At 36.1% G+C, this 12,500-nt stretch overlaps 1 protein-coding gene across 1 annotated transcript in view; it reads right to left on the bottom strand.

The window, feature by feature from the left end:
* Positions 1-3,890: 3,890 nt before the first annotated feature.
* LOC106870255 (cytochrome P450 2B4) overlaps positions 3,891-12,500 on the bottom strand; it is a 41,811-nt gene continuing 33,201 nt past the window's right edge. Inside the window, exons 11-16 of the mRNA XM_052971997.1 lie at positions 12,023-12,149; positions 10,772-10,928; positions 8,677-8,813; positions 7,686-7,782; positions 4,921-5,127; positions 3,891-4,361 (exon numbers count right to left, since the gene is read on the bottom strand). Of these exons, the coding sequence (XP_052827957.1) occupies positions 4,183-4,361; positions 4,921-5,127; positions 7,686-7,782; positions 8,677-8,813; positions 10,772-10,928; positions 12,023-12,149 (904 nt within the window). The 3' untranslated portion in view covers positions 3,891-4,182. The remainder of the gene's footprint in view (positions 4,362-4,920; positions 5,128-7,685; positions 7,783-8,676; positions 8,814-10,771; positions 10,929-12,022; positions 12,150-12,500) is intronic.

The raw sequence follows: 12,500 nt of genomic DNA, 5'->3' as shown, positions 1-12,500 counted from the left end.
ATTCATACATTCACACGCATTCGCCTCTATTCACATATACAATCACGCACACCATTTATAGTTCAGGTGGGTCAGTTATTATCTCCCTTACACTTAGCCTCTTTCTTCTGGTCATTTTATCATGTTAAACTGTTAATCCCTACACATTTTCCTTCTCTCTCTGTCTTTTTTATTTCAGTCATTATTTCCCTCTTCTCATCATTTTCGGACGAAGAGCGTAGGCTCGAAACGTCGAAGACTTTTCCAATTTTCACTACTTGTTGTTCCCTCTTCTGTCTTTGTCTTTTGATTTCTGTAAATTTAAACTATATATATACATATACGTAAATGTAGAACGTTGGAATAAGTGCTCAACACCGCATTGGTGGATAAATAATTTCTTTATTTGTGAATTAACGCTATCATTGGTTTCATGTGTAGAAGAGAGGAAAATATCTAAGTATCTTAAAAAATCGTCTAGCCGATCACATGGAGAAAAGTGTTCGCCTCCATTTTGGAGAACGATTTCGTTTGGTTCACGGGATTTATAAACACAAACACACCAGCTACACCAATAGTCCCAACTCCAAACTCTCGTCATCCCTATCCCAGAAAGACAGAGAAACTTAAGATTTCCAAACGGCTGCCCTCTATACAACAACTGTCTCGAGAAAGAACTCGTGTACAAGGCCAAGGTCACGGACCTCAATGGAATACCAAAGACGTATATCGGAATGACGGAAAACTCGTTCAAGGAAAGGTATACGCAACACCCTGCGTCATTCTGAGACAAAAACAAAAAACATGTGACATCCGTATCAAATATAATATGGACATTGAAAGAAGATAAGTAACCGCCAGAGGAAGTGGAAAATTATTGCTAAAGCCAAAATATACAGAGGTCGGGGCATCAAATGCGAACTCTGCACTACTGGAAAATTAAATATTATTCAATCAACAGACATCATCATAAACATTAGGAATGAAACCTTCTCTCCCTACATACACAAGCAATAATTTATACTCAAATACTTTAAAGAAGAGTTGTATAAACGTGAACACACAAAACACGCAAACTTCACACACAACAAAGAAAAAATGCCACAAACTCCACACAAACAAGAATTAAGCACCAACATACAAATACAAAACTCCATGGCCAAAACAAAATAATGCCAAAAATTAAGAAATTTACCGAAAAGACAAATCCAAGGGAGATTATTTACATTATTTACAATTGACGGATATTTGTCCTCATCTTGTTTGTTGTTAACACAACGTTTCGGCTGATATACCTTCCAGCCTTCATCAGGTGTCTTGGGGAAATTTCGAACCTGGGTTCTCATTCCTAAGGTATTTTTCGATGTTGTTGTTGCTATTATTATTATTATTATTATTATTATTATTATTACAGGCATAATAATGGAATAAGAACACAGGTTCGAAGTTTCCCCAAGACACCTGATGAAGGCTGGAGGGTATGTCAGCCGAAACGTTGTGTTAACAACAAACAAGATGAGGGCAAATATCCGTCAATTGTAAATAATGTAAATAATGTACATAATTGCTCATCTCTTAAATATAGAACTGTAAAATCCAAGGGAGACAAACTCCAAAAAGTGCCTTCTCGAGTAGCGTCCGTTGATTCATTGTTTCATTTACGCGAGTTCACGAGAAATCCAGTGAACGAAATAAGATTGTTTTCTAAAATGGAGGCGAACACCTTTCGCCGTGTGATCGGCTTGAAAAATTGTTAAGATACTTGGATATTTTCCTACTTTTCTTCACATGAAAACAATCGTAGCTCTAATTCACAAATTAAGATTCCAAGATACAGCCCCTGCCCCAGATCATCACAGATCCTCCTCCATCTTTAACGGTTGGAAGAAGGCAGTTTGGATCAAATGCTTCTTTTGGCTGTCTCCACACATATACTCAGCCCGTCGTCGGAAATAAGGTAAAGGATGACTCGTCTCCTGTCTTTTCTCTTGTCAAAGAATATTCCTCCAGCGTTTGCTACCTTACCTCTTCTGGCCTAACGGCCCTCCATGTTTGTCTTCGTTTGGTATGTTATGTGTCCCCAGTGTCTTTGTTACCAACTTTCGTCCTCCGGAAAATCCCAATTTTTTTTTTGGTTCGCGGGAGCAACTGTTTTTCGAAGCCTCATATTGTCGTTAATTGCTCGAAATGCGGAGTAGATGAACAGCCGGCAACAGATGAAGGGTCGTTCTTTATGTTACTTGTCTTGTTTTCCATTTGTTTCACTTGTTGTTCGCATACCCAAGTGTGCCTTCGTATTTCATGTTGTTTTCGTATTTCATGTTATTTTTTTTAGTAAGATTTTAGTCTGTTCAAATTTATAGCATGGATTTTGTATTCAAACATAATATTTGCCTCTATGTGTCAATCTCTCCAACTATCTCCCAGGAAAAAAGTACCAAACCTGGGGACGTTACCTAGAACAAGCCATAATCTACTCAGGAGTATTATAGGTGGCAATAAAAAAAATCAATTTAAGAATTGCGATGTGCTTTAACGTGGCTCATTACAGCTTTGACAATCTTCAACAATGGCATTACAATACCCTAAGCTTCACGCTTTGGATTTTACCAGCAGATGTATAAATAAAGAGATTACAGGGGATTACAACTTATTTAAACTTCAGCTAAATGAGGACATTGTTCGTCAAGACGATGTCCTGTACCTTTAATGTTTGCCCTCCAAATTATTGATTGATAAGGTAGAGCTTAGGTGTATTGGAAACAGAAGTCCTCAAAATAGAAAGGGCACACTTGTTGATATGCGCGCATTCTTCGTAAATTTGCATCTTTTCCTTTGGCACACACTCTGAGAATAGCATATGTCATATTGCCTGTGGCATATAATTATTTGTCTTTAGTGTTATTGTGCGATTGCATAACCGTGACTAAACTGAGAAGCAGCATTTCTAAGGAGACTGATTGTTTTCTTTTTAACTGGAGTTTTCGGTAGAGAAATTTTTCAGCAGGATAGCGAATTATTCTTCTTTATTGAAGATTTGCTTTGTAGTTATGATTATTTTTGGCAGCGCCTGCCATGGCGACCAGTTACTGATGTTGAGCTCACAGCACAGACGCACAGGTGTGTTGAGATAATGATGTTGCAAGCTAGAAAGACATCTATTCACCAACTATCTTAAACACTATGCTTATAAGCGTTTGTCCACGATTCAATAACATCCGGAAGGAAATCTTTCTCTTACTTGTAACATTTTCTTACTCAAAGACCTGACAACTGATCTCTGAATGTATAGAATCTATATTTGCAAATAGTTATAAATTTTGTCCAAAGCGATGGCGATTAAAGGTAGCATGGGTTTTACCATGTTTTGTTTATTTGGGGATTGCTGACAGGGTTTGACAGAGGACACATGAAAACACCATTCCTATTCTGCTTCATCATTCACTATTTACTGTCATGCAAGTCCTGCAGTATTCTCTCCATGATCTCCACAGCACGTTTGGTGTTATTGTACGTTCGCTCCAGACAATCACCGGGCATCTAAGAAGCCTCACTCGGTTCTCTAATCCCTGGTAATTTTACAATGCAGTGAAACATTATGCACCGAGTGTATTGGAACTTGAAAGCAGATAAAACAATCACAGACCCAGGAAGGTGTATAACTGTATTATCTAAATCATCAAAAGTAGGAACAGAAATAGTTTTGGTTTTATGTTGAAAGACTTTTGTAAACAAAATACTTATAAGGGATGTCATTCTCGGTCCAGCAGGACCCTCAAAGCAGCACATTCTAGTGCCATGGTGCTGAACCTTTTTCAAAAATAACAGAATAGACAGCCTTTTGGTGTGTATTTCGACGATTTATATCAAAGTCTGGATTAGGTTAATAAAGAAAATTGTGACTCAGAGAAAAGAATACAATACTGGAGCTTTATTGATTAGGTTAAACATTACAACTATCATATGACTAGTTATTGTCTTGTCTATTTCTATCCTCTAAATTTTATGAAGTTTATAGGTAGATATTACTGCAATGTAATACCACTAATGAACTGAAATTTATGTAATTTCGTTAAATACCGTTTAAAAATTAACAGTATTCTATTAGAATTTGATATCTTTTTACATCAAAGTGATATACTTTCAACTGTACAGCCAGTGTACTGTGAAGTGGTGCCCTCAAATATATAAGGCAAATATATCTCACAGTGGTATTGCACGGATATTATCATTCACTGGAACGTAAATAATTCCTGGTTGTTTGCCTTCCATTATCATTGGTGTTTCGTCAGGACTTTCCAACCTAAATCTTTGTAAGATATTTGAAAATGCCATGAAAGTTTCAATATTGGCTAGTGATACTCCCGCACATATTCTGGGACCTACAAATAAAACAGAAGATATAAAATAAATAGCGTAATTAAATGTGATAGAATAAAATAAAGTTTACATTTTCATAAAATACAAGTCACTTCTCTATTATACAAAGAATAAATTTAAATATCATAGTTCTTCCTATATTTCAGCGAATAAAATATTTCCTGAATTAAATTTTATATGAACTTTTATCAATAATTAAGATAACATGAAGAGGTAAAGTTTTGCTAATAGAATGATGATTAATTTTAAGTGATCAAAAGACCAAACTTTCGTAAGAAAGAATAATGAATTAATAAAAAACAGTAGACTATTGCTATTTTATTTACCCTGAAGTGATAGCTGCCTAAGAACGATTCGAAGCAGGAGGCTGTATGCTAACAAATAAGCTTTTAGCTATTACCTAGAAAATTGACCTCGTGGGATCCTCAAACAGGATACCACAATCTCCAAATGACATTGCGATTATAAAAAAAAGAAGGCACCATCAGTAACAGGATAATGTTATTGTCTTCCCTCCTGAATATCCGTGCTCTATCATTAAAATCTATTTACAATACTTACCCAAAGAGAAAGGCATGTAAGCCTCATTTTTCTTTAACTCATTATTTTCATCAATCCATCTTTCAGGTCGAAATTCCTCTGGCTTATCCCAATACTTCGGATCATAATGAGCATCCATTAAAAGGAATTGAACAATGGTATTTTTTGGAATATCATAACCTCCTAGTTTTGTGTCTACCGTAGAGGCATGTGGAGCAGTGAGTGGAGCTGTTAAAAGAATTTGTCTCAATATTAACAATGTTGAGATAAATGGTAATTTGATATCGGCTGTTGTCATATGAGAGTACGTTTGGTGATGTAACATTGTAGTGCAAGGTTATTAGTTTATGTCGCTGTAAACCTGGGTTTCATGTTGGGAAGCTGACAAAATATAATATAGGTTTTTGCAGTCATTTTCGTACGTTTTTCATTCAATTTGATAATCGGTTCATTAAAAAAATCGCAAAAAAAAAAGTGCCATGAAGTTAGTCATTCAAATTCGGTTTCCGATCATTCAATTTCGCACTACGATCAAAGAATTTAGCATTTATATGATTCAAATTAAAATACCCATCGAAAGCATTCAAATTAGTCGGAATGCGAGGAAGCGTTTTTTCGAGAATTCAAATTCGTTTCGGAGCAATCTATTTAACTAGTTTTGATTTTATCATAATCATGTTTGATTTTATCATAATCATGTTTGATTTTTTCATAATCATGTTATCATAATCATGTGTTTTCATCATTGTTTATGCTTTAAGCACTCTATCGTATCCGTGTCTTTTTTTATGTTTTCTTATATTTTTGCATCGGCACATATATTTATTGTTAAAGACTTCATGAAATTGCAATCCAGCCTTTTCAATCTTTTAAAGAAACTCACAATTACAACAAACACTCATTTTCTTTGATTTTGAATACACTATGTTGTGATATGCATATGTCTTGTTGAGAAAAGTACATATTTCTTTGATTTTGCATTTTTTCTTTCATCGGGGAAAGGGTGCTATGTACGCTAAGATGGCTATTGAATTACAGCCTTGATAAGGAGAGTTCGTTTGAGAGGATTTAGCCGTCTATTTCCTGGCGGTCGAGGCATCTCGGGAGGTAGTTCTGGGTGTGTCTATACCAATGAACACAATTTTCTGGAGTGATAGCGTCGATATTACGCCTTACAACCTGTTGTATGACATGTGCACGCCATGGTCATGCCGGCTTCTTCTGCAGCTGCCCGGTCGCCAAGGTTCCGCTCGACGGAATGCGCCATTTTCGTATAATTAAAAACAGTGAGTAGGGAGGCAGGAGTTCCAGATTGATTCGTGGATCGACGTCAGCTGGGAGCTCGGCACGAACGTGTGGCCACGCGTTGTCGTAGATCAAGTAGAGAGATTCATCCACTGGAAACATGTCAGCATATGCTCGAACTGTTTCCGCCAAGAACTCCTCGAAAGAGTTTCGTGTAACCAATGGAGTGGTGAACCAGACCGGTTTCTCCCGACACCGCGAAAGTGAGGTTGCAGTTTTTCCCACACTGGCGTTTGACAACTCGACGACCAGGAACGCCTTGAGGGGCTCGACCAAAAGACCGCCCGGTCGAAATGTTGTACCCACATTAATCAATGAATACGCAATGTCTGACGACTCCCTCTTCCATAAACCAATGCGCGTACTCATAACGCTTTTCCGGTGTTCTTGAGCCAACTCCATAGTTATCTCAATATTCCATCTAGAGCCCGTGATATTGCAGACACGGAAACAGGCGGCTTTCCGGGCAAAACTACCTCTAAGTCCCTTTTCATCTGTTGAAGAGTTGCAAGTGGGTTGGCATCAATAATCCCCTGAAGCATTTCCTCACCAACATTAATGTGGTGGGCACAGACCGTAGGTATGTTGCTATTATGGAATGGGCAGTACTCCTTTTAATGACAAGTGTTTCTGCTGGTTTCAGGCAATCAGTTTGATAGCCCTTGAAGGCGCCATACAGCCTTGCTTTGTCTTCGTCCTATATACGCATGTACCTTACGCATGGCTCCATGATTGCAAGTTGTTGTAATAGAAAGGTATATAAAATGCAACTGATACCAGCCGATTACGGATGTTGCAATGTAAAAAACTTTCGTGGACAAAAGAATCACATGATTTATTTTTTCCTTGTAGCTATAACATCATAGTAAAATCTGCATGACAAAACATGGCATTTAAACTTGACATTTCTAAAATTCACTTCTTAGAATGTTAGTGAAAACTCACATGTAGAATCAGAGCTAAATGGGAAAGACTTATTCCGAACTTGAATGTTTACGTGCGAATTTGAATGCTCAAAAAGATGCTTCTTCACATTTTAATTTCAATGATGTAAATACTAAATTCTTTGACCGAAGTGAGAAATTAAATGATCTAAAAACGAATTTGAATGACTAACTTCATGGTACTAATTTTCTTCGTGACTTTGAATGGCTCGATTACCAAGTTGAATGATAAATGTAGGAAAATGAATGTAAAAACCTATATTGAATGGATGTAAAATCGTAATGTAACTATAGATTTCAGCTGACATAAAATTGAGCGTCCGCTAATATGTAAATGATTAATTCCTTCTAACAGACTTCCCTTCTTTGACTCTTCTTTGACAAAGGATCTAATAATTTGATACCCACATTATATGTGTGATGATTCATTTTCTCTCTTTTGTGCTAAAATCATTTCGTTATTGGACAAAATATAGAAAGTATGGCGTGTGGAATAGCTTCTCTTCAACAATAAAAGTTATGTCACTGCTTGCTTACCAACAGGAGCAATTCTCTGGACTTCAAGTAGAGTCGCTGCAACGTATGTCAGGTGTCGTTTGTCTTCCATAGTGACAGGTCTATTCAGATCGGTGATCTGAAATTAACAATTCGTTACAATGAATATCTATATTTCTAATATTCTAAATATGTGCGCGTGTCCGTGTGTGTGTGTGTGTGTGCGTGCGTGTGTATATAATCCATTCATTCTTAATACAGTCTGGTAAATTCGACATGAGTATGCTAATCACTGTTGTATTTCTGATTCGGAGAACACATCCTTTCAAAGGAATGTGCGTTCACAATGTGCTCTATTCATGATGGAAATGGGACGTTATGACACTGCAAAATTTCGGTCTGGTTTTGTCTCTTCTGTCAAAGCTAGCTCTAAATCGATGATCTAGTTAAGAAAACTGGGTCTTATTTATGAAATGAATTGTTCTCAGCCGGTGAAATATGACAGGGCTTAGCATATTTATGTTTGAATCTGACGCAACGTCTTATGGATGCAAATGTGTGTCATTTTGTTTGCATATATACATTGCTTGTGTGTGTATTTATGTATGTACATATATGTCTACGTATATACATATATATGTGTGTGTGAGTGTGTGTATGTATATATGAATGCATGCATGTATGTATGTATATGTATATATGTATATTGGTGCAAGAAGGAAGAATATGAGTATATGTGCACTTTTTATTAATATTTTTAGTAATATTTTGGAGAAGTAAGAGGGTGAGTCACACACACAATCTCACACGCATACACACACACACACACACACACACACACACACACACACACACACACACACACACACACACACATGCAGTATTAAAGTTTAAGGTTGTGTGTCGTCGTTGGCACATATCAAGGGCAAACGACGTAAGTGTTAAGATACTTACTACGCAATCTTATAGCACAGATTGAAATATTTTTAATAAAAATAAACGAAGTATATAAATGAAAGAATCTCATTTTTACCTTCTCGATTTCTACTCGACATTTGGCCTGTATGTCAGGATATTTGGCCATATGGATAAAAGCCCAGTTAAGAACGGTAGATGTTGTGTCTGTTCCAGCCGTAAAAAGATCCATAATCGCCTGGAAAATATTCTCTTCTACAAAAGTAGGAGAAATAATTAAAATTAAACAACTTTAATAACTGTGTAAATCGAAACAATATAAAGTATATGTATGTATGTATGTATGTCATTATTACGTTTATTTCAATATTTCTTGTTAATAGAGAAAGAACCAGTTTCTAACCTAGATCCAAGGTTCCTTCATTGGAATTTCAACATCAACAACAGGTATTTTTGTTTGTATGTATGTATGTATGTATGTATGTATGTATGTCATTATTAAGTTTATTTCAAGATTTCTTGTCAATAGAGAAAGAACCAGTTTCTAACCTAGATCCAAGGTTCCTTTATTGGAATTTCAACATCAACAACAGGTATTTTTGTTTGTATGTGTGTATGTATGTATGTATGTATGTATGTACAGATTTGTATGTTTTATGTATGTCTTCTCATGCATATAGTTACGTATCTAGACATGCTCATATATATTTAAATGATAAACCTTTGGAAAGTTTTACTGATTTTTGCTGTTCCAGTGATGGATTGAATCTTTAGTCTTCCAATTAATTTTCTCCTTTCTGGTTTTGAGAAGTCTAATTTCTTAAGATTGGTATTTAGGCAGTGTGTTACATATCTCAGTTCTCCAAGAATTACAGGTATAAACCTGAACCTGTAATCTGGATAGAGTAACTGCAGATTTCTCAATAGTTCAGCGTAGGTGATCTCTTTTTCACTGATCTTCAGCTTTATGTTAACATCCGATGGGCAGCTAATTTCCACAACTGTGCACAGTTTCTCTTCTCAATCCCAAATCATTATATCAGGTCTGTTGTGCTTACATTTTATTGAGGTCATCAGTGGTACATTCCACCAGTATTCCTTTTCATTACGAGTGGCTATGGCTTCTACCACTTTGTGGGTTTTTATTTCTTTGTCCTCGGGATTATCCTTCCGACGGATTTCAACATAGAGTGTCCTAGCTACAACGTCATATCTCATCGGTATGTAATATCGTGATGACATTTTCGGACAACTGCTTATGATGTGGGTGATACCTTCAGTGTGAACTCCACTAAGTCTGCATTGGTTGTCACATTTTACGGCTTTTCCTGCATTTGTATCTCTTTTGTTGTATGTATGTATGCATGTATGTATGTATGTATGTATGTATGTATGTATGTATGTATGTATGTATGTATGTATGTATGTATGTATGTATGTATGTATGTATGCTGCAAAGAGAGAGAGAGAGAGAGAGAGAGAGAGAGAGAGAAAGAGAGATACATATATGTATATGTCTGTGTGAGTGTGTATTATGTACGTCCGTACGTAAGAATGTATCTATGAATGGATGAATATATGTGGATGTCTGTCTGTGTGTAGATAAATGCAGAAAGAAAATATATATGCTTCTGTTTATTATTTTTATAATTAGTCATGATCATGATACGTTCTTTCAGTAATAATTTATTGCATGTTCCATATAACGTTTATTTATAATACTTACGAGTGGAGGCGCAATGGCCCAGTGGTTAGGGCAGCGGACTCGCGGTCATAAGATCGTGGTTTCGATTCCCATACCGGGCGTTGTGAGTGTTTATTGATCGAAAACACCTACAGCTCCACGAGGCTCCGGCAGGGGATGGCGGCGAACCCTGCTGTACTCATTCGCCACAACATTCTCTTACTTCCTGTTTCTGTTGTGCCTGTAATTCAAAGGGTCAGCCTTGTCACACGGTGTCACGCTGAATTTCCCCGAGAACTACGTTAAGGGTACTAGTGTCTGTGGAGTGCTCAACCACATTCACGTTAATTTCACGAGCAGGCTGTTCCGTTGATCGGATCAACTGGAATCCTCGACGTCGTAAGCGACGGAGTGCCAACAATTATACTTACGTAATATTCTCTTTTTCTTTTTGTATGAAATAAATTTTATTTTCTATATGTAATATCTTGAACGAAACAAGAGAAACATAACAGTTCGTGTAACTCACCAGATAAAGATTCATTGTTTGGTTCCTTCTCAAGTGTGAGTAAGTAGACGTCAACGAAATCTCTTATGTAGTCACCATTGTATGTTTCCTTATGTTCCCTGATTTTCTCTTTTACATAATTTCGGATCTTATTGTTCGTCTTGATAATTTTTTCTAGCTATTGTGAAAAAATTAGCATCAGTGGCCTATGTATCCAACTAAGCGTTTTATAGCATTTTGTTTTCATCTACATTCATTAACGTTCTACGCTGGACTCGAATTTCCTGCTTTTGTAGTCAACAGAATAAATATAATCGTTATGCTAAGCCAAATCAATCAGCTATATTCATTAATTAATACAAATTGTATCCACGATTGTCTTATGCCACATCTGTAAAAGACAATATTATTTACAAACAAAACTCTTTATAATTAAGATATTTTACTAAACAAATTGTTTTGTGGAAGTATAAAAGTATTATAAATTATATTGATATGTAGTGGCGCGAAATTATGGCCGCCATTAAGGAAGTACAATCTACGCATGCGCAAGGGACTTGCCTTCCCGGAAGCCCCTCGAGTGCGCATGCGTAGTAAAACCAGTACTTAAAGCGCTTCTTTCGTTTTCTAAGCCTCTTCAGCATGATACCTTCGACGTGACAACAACTTGCTCCTTTCAGATCCCTCAACGAAGCTTTTAACCTTCCGATGCTGATTACAAATTAACCAGCGACTACCAGGCTGAATGACACAGGATTTGTAAAACCAAGCATCACCAAAAATAGAACTTATTTTTATTATGTTGTTAATTGTCCTACTGTTTCTTAATATATAATTTCGTTGAAAGGTGATAGAGAGAGAGACTAATGTCTCTATTGCAACTATCAACCTTTTACAGATATATATGTGGGTATTTATAAAATGCAAACGTTACTATTGTCTTCATTGTAGGCCCAACTTCGTTGGAGAATTAGTGATAATTATTAGGCAAAGTTGAATGGTCATAGAAGAAACTTAACATGGAGGAGAGGTGTAAAGGTAAATCAACATATCCGAGAAAAATGTCGACATCGGAAAGGTTTAAATAAGACATTAATTTTATTACTTGAAAATCAAATTCTGGTACTATATTGATCTGGCAATTTTCTCCTAACACATTGAACAGTCACAATAAGGTTAAGATAGAATTTTGAGTTTGGCAAAGCTATATTTTCTGGGTTCAAAACTTGATTTAATATCATTCAAATTTCAATATGAAGTGCTTATACTTACGAGAGAATTCCATTGGAAAAATCTCAGAAATGGAAAGAAATTCTCTGGCATAAATGAATTTAGATTGTTGAAGATAAATCTCAAGTCGTCAACTACTTCCTGAAACTCAGGTTCACCAAATCTGATCCTTCAATTACAAAATATATAATATACCGTTACATAATATAATATTTCATGATATTATATAAAATAATATAATACAATATATTATACATACATATACGTGTGTCTGTATGTTAATGCATGTGTGTGTGTGTGTGTGTGTGTGTGTGTGTGTGTGTGTGTGTGAGTGCGTGTGTGTGCGTGCGTGTATCCTTTATTCTTTCCTTATTAGAGTCATCAGACTGTGGCTATGCTTTAGGATAGTTAAAATATGTTTGTGTCATATTTCAACTGATAAAGGCAAATTCACAGCAGCTACCGTGCTGTAGTGAATTTGCTCTTAGCAGTTGAAATATGTCACAAATATATTTTAACT

This window comes from Octopus bimaculoides, chromosome 11 (genome assembly GCF_001194135.2).
Source record: "Octopus bimaculoides isolate UCB-OBI-ISO-001 chromosome 11, ASM119413v2, whole genome shotgun sequence".
NCBI lineage: Eukaryota > Metazoa > Mollusca > Cephalopoda > Octopoda > Octopodidae > Octopus > Octopus bimaculoides.
The sequence above is the reverse complement of the archived record's forward strand: the minus strand, read 5'-3'. Positions and strand labels throughout refer to the sequence as shown.